This window comes from Magallana gigas, chromosome 8, assembly GCF_963853765.1.
Source record: "Magallana gigas chromosome 8, xbMagGiga1.1, whole genome shotgun sequence".
Lineage (NCBI taxonomy): Eukaryota > Metazoa > Mollusca > Bivalvia > Ostreida > Ostreidae > Magallana > Magallana gigas.
The window spans coordinates 32207595-32221901 of record NC_088860.1 but is presented as its reverse complement, the minus strand read 5'-3'; the positions used below and the strand labels follow the sequence as shown (position 1 = coordinate 32221901).

The window sequence follows — 14307 nt, the reverse complement described above, 5'->3', positions numbered from 1 at the left end:
TTATGTCAACAGAACAACTTGAAACATTGTCAAAAAATTCGACGTATATGTACACATGTACATTTGACTGTAACGTGAGCTCTTCAAATTATTTGAATTAATTACTTCACCATTCATATCTTGGTGGGTCAGACTGACTTTTCCTGACTTTTCTCTAATTAAAGAACGAAGTGAAACCCTGGGCCTTCAAAATTGATTACTAACGGGTGTTTTAATTCATTTCCGAATGTTATTTACCGCTTGGGTTACGACGTCTCTATGAAAGGGAGTGAATCGGGTTTGCTACTGACAAACAAGTTGATAGAACTCGATTATCAGCAGTATCGACTGAAGTCATCTTTTCTTAAGTTCTAAAGTCGATACAACGACTTTGTCAGCAAGTACAATCTTATACTGGGTCGTATGCTGACTGACTGACTGGCGTTTTTCATACTTACTGTTAGGCCATTATCAATGATGACCGAATTGTCAACGATGAGGTCCGTGTTTGCTCAGCTCCTGTTTTGCCTTTTTACTTTTTACTTTTGATTTATAACACTTTTCGTTATCGCCACTCTTCATTTTTTTATTGCGTTATAGTGATTATTTACGGGTCTGAAACCAAATGATTGCAAATTACTTCTTCTCGCCAGCAGTGCATTGTTACGTCATTTTTGGGAGTTGATTTCTGCTGCTGACAAGACTTAGTTCTTGAAAATAATTGATAGATTCGATGTCATGTATGCTAAAGCATTGTTTTTCAAGGAAACTTATTTATAAATACCTTGAAAAAAGTCAGATTTTAAATGGTACGAACAATTTAAATATTTTTTGTAGTCGTATGTATTCCTACGCCTGAGTTCAATATACGACGCTCGGCTAGCTGTCTCCGTAAATCCTTGTCGGAGATTTACGGCATGCGCGGATCCAGAAAATTTTTCCAGGGGGGGTCCGAAGGATAATTGTGTTTGCCAGGGGGGGGTCCGAGGCATATTTTCGCGATAATTTTACTATGTAAATTTAATAAATTTTCATTTTCCAGGGGGGGTCGGGACCCCCCGACCCCCCTCTAGATCCGCGCATGTACGGTGTCAGCTGAGCGTTTGATTGAACGAGACTAGAGTTCAATATTGCTTGGATCCATACAATTTTCGAGAAATATTTATATTACTGATACATAGTTTGATTGAATTAATTTTATCTTTAGATATTATTTAACATGATTCATATCGGGGTTTCTCGACATTCTTGTCGAAAAAGTCCAAAAATTCATATTATAAAAATGTGCGTAATTCAAATTAGAAACTACATGTATTTGTCATGCAAAATAACATAACATTGATTTTAAAATAAATAAACATGGACAAAATCAACTCCCGTCAGTTCTTCAGTCCTTTGATTTTCACATGGAAGTATACAAGAAAAATGACACAACATTGCACTGGCGATAATCGGTATTTAGAAATTGGTCTCACTGCAAGCCATGAATGCGCAGAAGGCCGTACTTATCTCCGAATTCCGGTGGTAAGCTGTTGAAAGTCCATAGATGGGGCACCAGACAGTATGTAAGTCGATAACCAAATTGAAGCTTGACACACTGAAAAAAAAGTGCCTAAGACAACAATTGACTTGTATTGCATTGTTAACTATTTAATTAAAATAAATATTGTTCAAGGTTTAAACGTTATACATGTAGCGTTACGTTTTTTGCATAGTTAAACTTAATATTATGATCAAAGAATTGAAAAAAGGTAAATGGGCAAATCTTTTATAAAATTTAATAGTTATCCTTTCGAATGCAGACATTCTCAGATATATTATTGCTGATTAGAGATGTTGAAAGATGGGCTGTGGCAGCTCGACAATCAATTTGTAATATTTAATTACGCCTGACTAAGTTTTTTTTGCAATTAGGTAGATGTAATTTTGTTATATAATACCGTTAAATGTTGACATTTATACAGAAATGACACATGAGAATGCAAGCAATCAAGGTTAACGTAACTTAGAATTGAAAAAACATTGATAATGAAACATTTGGCTTGCATACAATCTAATTAAAGTTAGATCTTTGATCGGATCCAAATAATAGCGATCATTTTGAAGCAGATAAATGATAAGAATAAAAGTAATAAAATAAAAAAAAAATAAAAAATGCAATAATGCAAATATTGTTAATATTTTTTTATTCTGGTCCATTTTCAAACCTTTTTTGTTCCATCAAGGAACTTTATTTTTCGTATAGCTCCATAACAAAGTTAATACAACGACACAATAAAATATTTATATTCACTTCACTAAATCATTGTAAATAAGACTTTTATTGTGTGAGTATTTGTGTCTGTTTGGGTGGGGTGGGGTGGGGAAGGGTGGGTTATTCTATGATTTACGTCTACTTGCTTTTCCCGTGGCCCCACTCTGACCAAAAATAAAGGTTAAAGTATTGAATCCTAGATGTAAGCCAGCCTTGAAATTGAAACATGTCCATGGTCGTGTAAACCTATTTCCTTTTGAGGCTCTACTGGTCTGTCCCTGGATCCCATTCGGACTAAGTATTAATGATTAAATCTGGGATTCTTCCGATTCCTTAAATAGTAGCTAGCCCTGTTATTCCCGTATTCAGTATATGCTATTAGTAATTTCACCAGGTTAGCTATATATTTTAATGGTCGTATAAACCAAATTCCTTTTGAAGGTCAGCTAGTATGTCTTAGGGCCCAATCCTGACCAAAGAGGAAGTCTTAGAGTCTTGGCGTTTTGAGATTTAATAAAACTTTAAGGTAATCATAATAACTCACTGAACAAGTTGGTCTTGCACAAAATACACAGAAATCATTATTACTCCCGTTAAAACCAGCACCCCAAGCACAGCTCCAATGAAATAGGACACAGTGGCTTTTCTTCCCAGAGATTTGGCTTCATCAACGTCGCCATTTTTGTAAGCATCGTCACCAACCTGCATCCAATGAACTCCCGGCATGCAACAGAGCAGGAAGAAGAAAAAGAAGCAAGGGCAGTGGAGGGCACTGTGGATCATATGATTAATTTTATTGTATGGATTTGATTTCACCAAAAATTCGTTGTAGGTCGAAGGCTCCTCTTCGGGAAGATTGTAGATGAAAAAATGCATGGGCTCGTCTTCGTATCGAGACCCTTCGGCTCCCATCTGTGTGGGCTCAAGAGATTCCCTAACTAAAGGATGGGCGGATCTTTTCGCAGCCCTAGGAGTGGGCGGGCAACTATAAGCCCTTCTTTCTGACGGAAACTCCGGACGTTGAAAATTATCCTCCAGTTCCTCACCAATGAAGATGTTTAACTGCCTCGTGTGCGCATGCTTCGCTCTGAGAGATCCGGTACCCGACAACTTTGAGATGATGCCGGGTGTGTGAATATCCTCGTCGGTATAGGGATTGTGATACGTTGAGAATTCGGATAATGGTGATGAGGGATCTCCTTCCCTTTTTTCTGCATGTTGAATCTGTATTCGGAGTTTCTCGGGTTGGATAGTTTCATACGCACATGAACTCGGTGATGACGATTGAACCCTGTCGCTGTCTATAACTTCATATTCTATCGTGGCACTGGGGATGTTTATTTCAGAGTTGGAGGGCATGCAGGAATACTCATCAGCCATTTTTGAGAATTCTGCAAGAAGAAAATTGTATATATATATTATTGAATGCTGTTGTAGCCTTCGTGTAACAGCACTATATTACAGTCTATCCGTAGACTCTGATATCTTATACACCCATTAGTGTAGTTAAAATTGAACTTTTATCTTTAAATCAATGGGTGCTGGAAAACAAGAACCACACCCCCTCCCTTCACCGATTTAGACATCGTGTATTTTTCTTTAGAGTCGTGTAACAAAAAATTCAGTTTCAAATAAAAACTAATCAAATTTTTTTTGTTTTTCAATATTTTTCTACTTAAAGACCCCTTTGATCTTTAAGGAGTGACAGTGGGGAGGAGGTACTAGTGTCGTCAAGTACCTGAGATCAAAACTACAAATGTATTTTATAGTGTGATTGGGGGATTCCCGTTAAGGCATTAGTTAATAATAGGAAGCCAAACGATGTGTATCATGTGAACTGAACATTGATCAAAATAAACATATAAAGTAAGTACAATCTAGCGAATTTTCCTTATTACATTACAAAATAATTTTTAAAAAAATGCAAATTAGAACTCACCACTCCTTTAATTGTAATCAGACAAGAATTCCAAAAGCACAGCGTTTTCAATTTCCTTACATTTGATTTCCAATACTGTCTCAGTTTCAACACCTCTCAACAACAAGCATTATTTGTTGAATTCACATACATCATCCATCTATTTATTATCTATTTTGTTTAAGAAAATAATAGGTGAAAAAAATGTCCGATATTCTCAAACGGCAAAACGCCCTACCTTGATGAACTAGAACTGTTGTCTGCTGTGCTCACTGATGTGGAACCAGAACTTTCCCCCTTTGTTTAGGCGTAATATCCTGACAACATTAACGACATTAATCCATCACTTTACACGAACCAGTTTTTGCTAATTTATTGAGAAATCTAGTAAACAACATTTAAGTCCCCCCACACATTAGGTTTAATTTTTGTAGTTTTTATCAATACATTTAACTAGATTCCTTAAATAGGAGACTCGGTGCAAATCAATTTATTATTACAGACTGTGCTTGGTTTAATTTTGTGCAGTCAGTGATTGTGCCTAATCAAGTTGTATAAACAAAAAATGGTCTCAAATCAATAGAACAAAAATCAAATGCATAATGAGAAGCTTGAATGGCCTATACGAAAAAGTACTAAAGTTGAATGTATAAAAAAGTGCATATTTTTAAAGATTTTGTATTTTTATCCACTCATTCATTTTTATTTATTTATTTATTTATTTATTTATTTATTTATATTAATTTCTAATATTCAAGATAAAAATTCAGTATGACTCTGTCAGTATGAGAAATAAAATCGTTTTAAATGTTCTGGTAAACAGTAGATTAACTGATTTGTTGATTAACTGATAAGAAGATGAAAGTTCAATCTCTACACAGAGTTGTCGTTCGTACCTCACCATACACCAATCGCGATTGTTCATAAATGTACATTATTTAGAATTTTATTCAAAATCTATCAACGCAAAGTGTCTGTATCATCAACATTCCCGTAGAAGAACACGTCTTTGTGTACTCATTTTAAACGATGCATATTTTTATACTTTCAATTGTTAGTATACATTCTACATACTACATATATACTATACGAGGGTGTTTTGCTTGATTAATACCTGTCAACTGCATGCAGACATAGCCTTTTGGGTGACCATTAAAAAAAGGTCTAGTGAAGCGTTTGAACCATTTGATATCGAGAAATGAAATTCATTCTATTAACATGAACATGCATGTTTAAAAACACTAATATGAAAGGTGAAAACTGCAACAGTTTTTATGACCGAAGCTACCTATAGAACTGCTCTTTAATGTCAACAAAAACGATCTATATGTAAATACAATTTCATAACATCGTTCAATCTATCGTATTAAATCCTTTGGACCCGTACCTTCGCCACCTTGAACCGTTCTGTATGTACACATATGTATATAACCATTGGCCACATTTCCCATACAAAATAATTTACTTGTTTGGGGTTTATATAAATAGTATGCAATTTCACAATATTGTTCAATCAACCTTCTTTTACCCTTCTCGCCAGTGCCCACTTTACCTTGAACCGTTCCGTATTATAATACCCATGCAACGATTGGCCAGATGCTCTCCTAAAAATTACTTTAAGGGTTAACAAATATATACCTCGGTATACAAACATGTTTTTGTTTACGTTCTGTTGCACCTTTTCTGACCCCCCCCCCCCCTTTTCCTAGTTTTCACTGGTCAGGGTATATAAGTAAGAGTTGCAGATTTCCGTAACCCATAATTAAGTAAACGCTCTCCAGACTAACCCACAGCGCTTATAAAAACCCCGAGTGGCTCTGAGTGCCTCTAATTGTCGAGAGGTCGGCTATACATGTTATACATATAGAAGAGCTCCTGCAACAAGGAAGGTGGGTTATCATTTTGCTCCATTTTAGTTTTTCTTATCAAGAATTAGTTGTAACACTTTTTTTTTTAAGAATATGATTCATTTTATATGCATGTGGTAAATTATTGTTTTATTCATTAAATCTCCTGATATTTAAAAAAAAAAAGAATGTAAATTATATGAACGGAGAAAAGTCCTTTGCATTATGAACAGTCTTCAATAGTGCCTAAATCCAATAAAACTTCGCATAAACCATAACCGATTTATCTGTTTATTCTTTTCCTTATCACGTAAATGAAACTTACTAAAGTTTCATTTCATTTGCAGAAAAGATGAGACTTCTTTGGATTTTTTCGCTTGCCCTGGTATTCAGTTTGGCTCTTTCCGGTAAGTTTATGTATCTCTAACCATGATTATCTTAAGAATGTTACAGCGTGGATCCAGCCAATGCACACCAAATTATTATTCAATTAACATGTTTTTAATTATGATTTCTCCTCTATAGACGAGTCTAACTGTTTTGGAAGCACGTGTGAGGAATGTATGAAAAACAGCGAGACTGGGAAATGCATCTGGTGCGGTGCCGCAGTAAGATGTTTCTTTTTTCTTTTTTTTTTTAACACCCGTTCCATCAAATAATAGTTAGAGAATTGATATTGTATAGTGTCACATCCTTTTGTTTTTGCTAATTTCCCCTTCCCAATTTGCAAATCAAAAATAACTATGGAAATGTATCTAATGTTGAGAATTCATCACGCACCAACTTAACTCAGTAAAATAATTGTTACGCTGTGCACGTACGGGGGTCTACTCCGATGGAATTAAAAAAAAAATTGCATTTCAGCTTTCTTAAAATTTATCGATATCGATATCATATCATAGCACCTATTTCACTTATTCTTTGCCGCAATTTCTAGCCAAGGGCAGCCTACATGTATATGCTACTCGCTGAAAACAGGATGAGAATATTGTTATACTGTATTATAGATAATGCACACAGAAATCAATCACTGCACAGATGACCGTTTATATGTAATTTTACCATAACAGTGCCACTGAATAGCTGCTCATAAATCAGAATAGTACAAAACAAAAGTTGATAAGGCCACACCAATATAATTTCTTGTTCGTCGAATATTTAGTGATAAAGGATACGAGCGTGCGAGCGATTAATAAATAATAATTTTTTTTAGTAGCGAAAAATTTAAGGCATTTCATAGATAAATTTGAGCGGACGGTTATATTTCATCTATTTGTTTCTCATTTATAAAACTATTTTAAATGCAAAAAATAGAGCGGAAATAAAACAGCACTGAATTTTCAGGATGCGGAAAATTACTAATAATATTATTTGTATTGTTTAAATGATATAAGAATGCGCGGGATCCGACGAACAAGAAATTATATTGGTGTGGCCTTAAGCATATAATAATTTCTGTCTATGCAGTCCTGATATAAAAATTGCAGCTCATATTGCTTTTGAAAGGTTCCCTCTTAAAAGCGGCATCTTAACACCCTTAAGTTTTTCAACTCAGAATTAGGACACAATGTACTATATATGTACCTAATTAAGACTAGATATTTATGATATTTACGAAACACTTAACATTTCATTTGGCTAAGTGGTGTTATAGTGACGTGGGTGTTTCTGGTACTTGTGCAGTATCGAGCAATCCTTCCCAAATTTCAAGTACATGTAGTTATAGTCTCCAATTTTGTCCCCAGTACTACTTTTGGGACATTTCGACCCAACGCCAGTTACTATAGAACTGCATGTATCTGATTATTATACCCATCGAGTCTCAATGAATATCATATAGTGGTAGAATGATAATTATTCTTTGTCAATTTATGAAATTATAGCAATAAAAAAAACATGCACACAAAACAAGCAATATGAAACCAAAAAAATATATAATTAAAATATCTAATTACTGTAAATCATTAGAATTTGCATGTAATCATTACAGAACTATACTGCTGGTCCACGCTGCTTCTACGTGCGAGATTTCGACGCGAGAGGCAAATGTGCCGGGAGCATGGTTAACTGGCCTACAAAGCTCGCCTACATCAAGGTATGTCCAAACGTGAGATCACTAAAATTTAGTATACTACAAATAGACTTTTAAACTGGTAAAAATAAGTTTATATTGTCGTATTTACAGGCAAGGCAGCTCACTGACAAGGTCATTGTAGGAAACGACATAGTCCAATTCATAGGCCGGAAAGGTACAAATAACGCTGTTTGACAACGAATTACTCAGCAGATTTTTAAAGATTAGAACAGTTTTTAAAACAATTTTACCATCGAAAACCATTTGCCCTATATTTGTTTGTTTTTACAGGCGGGGAGACGGAACACAGGGTCGCCATTCGAGTTCCTGGAACATACTCGCGCAAGAAAAAGGTATACTCGTATTTCATTCATGGAGTGTTTATACATAACTAAGAAGTAATACACTGCTTTAAACAAGACACACGATATTGACATAGGAGTTAATGTTATAAAATGACTGTTTAAATGATTTTAAAACCAATTGTCTAGGTGACGGCTGTATTTATCCAACCAAATATGGGCAACACTGAACCTGTAGCACTGACGATCGATATCAAATGCCAAAACAGGTGAATAAAAACCCTTCAAAATTACATACCGCCATAATATTGAAAAGACTTTTTTTCATACAGAGTTAATTATTTTCCATTGCAGAGTTGTTTCGAGGAAGAATCCTAACAAAGTGAAATGCAAGAAACTCAGACGACAGCAAGAGGTAAGATTCTATAAATTTTGCAAAAAATTGACTTTCTCGATATTTTATGCTCTTTCTCGATAGTTTATGCTCTCGAAGATCAAAAGCCTGGATGCAAAGTGCATTTGTTCTGACAATACTATGGTCTGTCTTACTAGCACACGTGTGCTGTGACCATGTGGCTTGAATCACTGCAGGTTGACTGTTTAATATCAAATTGCGCATTCAGTAATCGCAACCGGCCTTTTTTAGCCTTCACAATAAGCGGAGAACGACGTCGAATGTATTACGCAGGCGTCCAATGTTACCCCGCGTTTCATAAACCTTGATATAAAGGGCAATGTATGATTTGCTGCAGTTTTGAACCATTTTAACAAGACCATCTATTTCTTGCGTCAAAAGAAGTTTAAAATGACGCTGGTTCAAGCGAAATTTACACCGATTGCGTAGTCTTAGCTCAAACTAAAGCCAGACAAACCTTGTTGATTTCAATGAGCCATATCTGAGTGGCCAGCGATTAAATAGACTAAGTCACATTGCTGCTTAACACAATATCCCAAGGTCCAAGCTCTTGTTAAAATAGATCTAAGATAAATGCATTAATTTCAATGGTACTAACTAACAGTACAAAACAAATGCGTACTACAAAAGGGACATTCAATGCTGTCTTGTCAAGACTTCAAATTGATGGGAATTCATGCGCGGATCTAGAGGGGAGTCAGAATCATGCGAGGATCTAGAGGGGAGTCGGAATCATGCGCTGATCGAGAGGGGAGTCGGAATCATGCGCTGATCGAGAGGGGAGTCGGAATCATGCGCTGATCGAGAGGGGGGTCAGAAGGAGGAGGGGTCCGGAAAACTCCAAGAAAATCAATCTTCTTCCGTTTACATAGTAAAATTACTGAATATATGCATAGGACCCCCCTTCCCCCGACCTTGGAAAACTTTTCTGGATCTGTGCATGGAAGCCATTTCATTTTGTAAAAAAGTCTCACATCTGAGGTTTTTTTTCCGGGCTGCACCGGAAAGATCCGATCGAAAAGTTGGGATTTACATGTAAACGTTTAATTCTTTTGAGATCAAAGACTATTTGTTCGTCTGTGAATAATATGATATACAAATGCCTGTTACTGCTTTATCCTAGTGACCTTCTTGTTTGAATGAAACTAGAACATATTAGTTATTGTTATACTTTCATGTTAAATACTGAAATCTGATTGGTTAAGACGCAGTTAATAATATTTTCTATTACCCTCAGCGTTAGCAAAGCACTTAGCAACGGGTAACATTAAAAAATGTTACATGCGCGAAAATTATGCGCGTACGGTTCGCTGTAGAATTCACGTTATTCCTATATAAAAGCAGTAAAATTTTCTTAAAAATTAAGACATTCAGTATAACAAAATACTAGTATTTACAAATTACCGTTTGTTCAATTACTACATTATTATTGAATTGCGTTTCTTGCATATCAGTTTTATTGAAAGTCGAAATGTTTTTTTAAATATATATTTTTAGATTTATTTCGATGTGAAGATTAAATATCTGGAGGATATGGCCCCAAAACAGTGAGTTATGACTAATCTAAAAAAAATTATACATGTATTTTTGATAAATCATAAATGAATTCTTAAAAATGTATTTTTGTTTAGCTTGATGCGAATATCATTAGTCTTGAATGTACACACGTATTATTCTATGAAGATCAAAATCAAATGTTGATAAAATGAACAATTATGAACAGATTATAAGCATGGCAATTTCATTTACAGAAAAAAGAAATATAAGCTGAAAGTAAAGATTGGGAAACAGAAGCAAATTCTGAGAATAATTGCACAAGGAATTGAACCATGCAAATGCAGCAATAAGGTAAAGTACTGCAAGATTAATAATGTTTTATTTTTTGGTTGTATTGTTTTCCAATGAGAAAAAAATTATTACTGTTTCTGAGTATTCTGCGATTATAAAGAAATCAAACGCAACTATAACTGCTTTTAGATTAGTGTCTTTCTATTTTTTGCAAACCGAATAGAAAACAAAAGCACCTGTCTGCAAATGGAAAATGGATTTGGGAAGCAAAGGGAACGACAAATGTGTGTGTACGGATTCGAACTCTCCCGCCGCTACATCAACGTCGGTGGTAGAGGGTGCCACTCCAGTCGGTGGCCCGGAATTCGTGGGTGGCGGATCCGGGGCTGTGGAGGGTGCCATAGGGGGTGGTATCGGGGGTCCCGTGGGAGGTGGTATGGGTCAGGGATTTACCATTACAGATGAGGTACTGAGCCAGCTACCTATGGGGTCCCCTGGTAGTGACATTGAATGCGAGGTAAGTTCTTTGTGGTAAAGTCCCACTTGGCTAAAATGACCGCTTGTTTTAGGTTCTAAGGATATTAAAAGTCTAAAACTTTATGAAGAAATAAAATATTGTATTAATTCAATTTTTTTTTAATTTAAATTCAATTTAATAGTTCATTATAATTTTCAAGCGTCATATGATGGTAAATAAATTATTCATTTTAAGAAAGAAAAAAAAAATTGATTGATGTTTTAAAAACTTGATCCCGGGATTTTCCGTTCCTATCTGAATATTGTTTTCTTGTCTACTTTTGTTGAAAACTCCTACCTTTTTTTGATGTAAATGTTTAACTGTCCTATCATACTTGCAAAGACATATTTCCTGATTACAGTGCATGGATGTGTAAATACAACATGTACAGTACTCCCTCTTTCTAATAAAGCCTGGTTTGTCTCTTCCAACAGTCCTGTAAGGAGATGTGCCCTGTCTACGGTCAGTGTGTGGACTGCTTCGTCTTCTCCGGGTCCCCCATGCCTAACGCCAGGTGTCGCCAGTTATGCGGGGGGAGACGATTTGCTCCAACCATCAGACGAGTCCGAGACTTTCCCGGTACCGACGACTTTATTACAATTACCATAGTATAATTAAAAGATATTCCTGCTACTGTAAATAACATTACTATGAAAAATTTGTTCAACTCGCTGAAAAGAAATACTAAGTATGACTTGTTGCAGTGTGTCTGGTACAGTTTGAAGTTGCTTTTATGGTGTGTTGTTTTAAAATATGTTAATTAATGAAAAAGAGTTTTTCTTAACTATCTCAGTTTATATCATAAAATACATGTTATTTTATTTAGATGAATTTCAAACGTTGATTTACGCAGCAAAGAAAAATGAGGACTACTTAGACCCATTTTTAACAAGAGCTTGGACTTTGGATAGCAATGTGACGTAGACCTGACTATTTCATTGCTAGCCACTCGGCCAAGGCTCTTTGAAATTAACAAGATTTATCTGGCTTTTGAGCGTAGACTATAACTAAACAATTGGTGCATATTTCGCTTGAAACCAGCGTGAATTTGTTTTGACGCAAGAAATAGATAGTTACGTCCTACTGAAAGTCCAAGGTCTTGTTAAAAAGGTTCTATTACAGTATCAGTTACAAACCCCATGATTTTATTTTTCGCTTTATTGTTGTCTTTCAGACGAAATCAATAAGTGTAGTTACACCGATGAGCAAGGCTGCAAACTGAAGTTTCAGGTCATACAGGACAGGGTATTTGAAGTGTCTATGAAGAAAGGTATGATGCGCCCCCCTCCCCCACCTTTTGTTACACAGTTATGATTTACAACCAGTTCGAATGACACATTAGTGTAGACTGCGTTATGAATTGTAAAAAAAAGCCAATTTTTTTCCCTTTTTAGATTGTGGATTTTCATTGTGTTCAAACAATACGTGTCCAGCACCTAATGGTGTAAGATTGCTTTTATTTTTTCCCAACTACCCCCTACCTTTTCTAAAATAAGTATAAAAATGCCTTTTAGAGATCCAACTAGATTTAATACATATTTATTTATATAACACTACATTTCAGTTTATTTTACCAATTTTGTATTTAAAAATTAAAATTAATTCATTGTCTTTTTTCATAAAAGAGGATATGCAGTGGTAAGGGTTTATGCCAGTGTGGAGTCTGTGCGTGCGAGCCTGGGTATTTCGGCCAAAGCTGTGAACAGTGCCAGGTATCTCTCTCTCTCTCCCTCTCTCTCTCCAATGTTCGTTTCATACAATTTTAAACGGCATAGGTGTTTTCTTTTCGAATACTAGTACCTTGGTTATTGTATAACACGGAAACAGCACATTATACATAGTTCAAGTATTAGTATTAGCTTAATACTCACAGTATCACAGTAAAAAAATTGTACCCCCTTATCAGAATACCACCATGGCATCCCTTTAAACAACATCATAATTATATCATCACGTTTTATCACTGGTTCTAACCCTACTAAGATAAGTTTTAACCGGTTACGGATGTTCAAAATATATACAGTATATTTTATCTTTAATATTAAATTCTTTGTATTTTGTATATACATGTATATTATCTTCAAAATATTAAATAGTATATAATAACCATTTATTGCTTGTAGAATTGCAATGAAAAATGCTACGACCTGATGCCCTGCGTTGCGTGTATGTCCTTCAACGTGTTTAAGAATTTCAAGAATGCAGAGGAATGTCGCACCAATTGTGCACAGTACAATATTCAGACAATGAAAACGATGTCTCCACCCCCACCTAGTGCCAGTTAGTGGATTTATCTTCCATTTTGTTTATCTAGAACGAAGACATCATGCGCGGATCTAGAAGGGGACCCTTCCCATCTCCAGCAAATCTGACAACTTGAATACCCCCCTACCCCCGGGAAAATTTTCTGGTTCCGCGCATAGAGTGCTTTTATTACCAAAGTGTTGCTTTAAACTTTATGATATGTTAAGTGTGTTTCTTTAATTATTACAAGCTTAAATATTAAGTCAAGTCAAAATGATTTATTTGAGTACTTAAAGGAATTTGACCGATATTAGTTGTTTTTATCAGAAGATAATGGCAGAGATCGCTAAACGTTTTTTTTTTCTTTCATATAGGTCAAGGTCAAATGAGTTTGTGTCAGGCATTTGACTCGGACAAGTGCTTTTACACTTTCCAATACACACAAACAGGAAATGACGTCACACAAGTCAAAGTTCTTCCGCAAAAAAGTAAATGCAGATAACCATTGGAATTTCCCTGAGTTTTAATTTTTTTCAATCTTTAAATTGATATTTAATATTTTTTTATGATTTCAGTTTGTCCGGAATACGGCGGAAAGTGAGAGAGGGTCTACATATATGAACTAATCATATGAATCAATCTCTTATTTTGTACATTCATATTGCTTTTACATATTGATAAGTCAAAATGTAATCATATAATTACATGTATATACTCAACGAACTTTAGTGTAAATTCTTTATACACATGTAGCTTTGAGAATAAATTTTTATACTCTTAAACGTAATATTATCCGTGGTTGTAGCTGACTGGCTTGAAATTGAAAAATGAAAGGTTTAATTTAGGATTTAGTATCTGATGCAACCGAAAAGTTGAATATTTCACATACTAAACTTTCAGCTGTTAAGATGTGATTGAGTCATACATAGGTTAAAAGTCATTGATAAAAATCAAAGTAACACCATTTAC

At 35.1% G+C, this 14307-nt stretch overlaps 2 protein-coding genes across 3 annotated transcripts; one reads left to right on the top strand and one right to left on the bottom strand.

Annotated features, from left to right (window-relative positions):
- Window positions 1-1330: 1330 nt before the first annotated feature.
- LOC105341061 (uncharacterized) lies at window positions 1331-4532 on the bottom strand. Of its 2 annotated transcripts, none has more exons than XM_066068513.1 (3): window positions 4390-4532; window positions 2778-3624; window positions 1331-1576 (listed from the first exon to the last, which is right to left on the bottom strand). In XM_066068513.1, the coding sequence occupies exons 2-3, from the start codon at window positions 3611-3613 to the stop codon at window positions 1438-1440; spliced, it is 975 nt and encodes a 324-aa protein (XP_065924585.1). In that variant the 5' UTR covers window positions 3614-3624; window positions 4390-4532; the 3' UTR covers window positions 1331-1437. The 2 variants fall into 2 exon arrangements, with proteins under 2 accessions (XP_065924585.1, XP_065924584.1); XM_066068512.1 differs by lacking the exon at window positions 4390-4532 and adding an exon at window positions 4173-4383 and having other exon boundaries at window positions 1337-1576.
- A 1358-nt stretch (window positions 4533-5890) lies between these two features.
- LOC105341060 (integrin beta-1) lies at window positions 5891-14120 on the top strand. The gene is made up of 18 exons (XM_011447355.4): window positions 5891-6040; window positions 6346-6405; window positions 6524-6606; window positions 7989-8093; window positions 8184-8247; window positions 8364-8425; window positions 8564-8643; window positions 8729-8789; window positions 10287-10336; window positions 10541-10637; window positions 10801-11094; window positions 11529-11673; window positions 12269-12364; window positions 12489-12538; window positions 12720-12806; window positions 13218-13374; window positions 13713-13826; window positions 13914-14120. Exons 2-18 carry the CDS (start codon window positions 6351-6353, stop codon window positions 13937-13939), a joined length of 1626 nt encoding a protein of 541 aa, XP_011445657.3. The 5' UTR covers window positions 5891-6040; window positions 6346-6350; the 3' UTR covers window positions 13940-14120.
- Window positions 14121-14307: the final 187 nt, after the last annotated feature.

What these genes read in the sequence shown, in the direction of transcription:
- LOC105341060 (XM_011447355.4), top strand. Translation starts at nt 6,351, where the DNA reads ATGAGACTTCTTTGGATTTTTTCGCTTGCCCTGGTATTCAGTTTGGCT. An exon ending in GTAGTGACATTGAATGCGAG is followed by an intron (nt 11,095 to 11,528) that starts GTAAGTTCTTTG and finishes CTCTTCCAACAG; the next exon opens with TCCTGTAAGGAGATGTGCCC. An exon ending in CAAAGTTCTTCCGCAAAAAA is followed by an intron (nt 13,827 to 13,913) that starts GTAAATGCAGAT and finishes TTATGATTTCAG; the next exon opens with TTTGTCCGGAATACGGCGGA.
- LOC105341061 (XM_066068513.1), bottom strand. Translation starts at nt 3,613, where the DNA reads ATGGCTGATGAGTATTCCTGCATGCCCTCCAACTCTGAAATAAACATC. An exon ending in GTGCAAGACCAACTTGTTCA is followed by an intron (nt 1,577 to 2,777) that starts GTGAGTTATTAT and finishes CTTTTTTTTCAG; the next exon opens with TGTGTCAAGCTTCAATTTGG.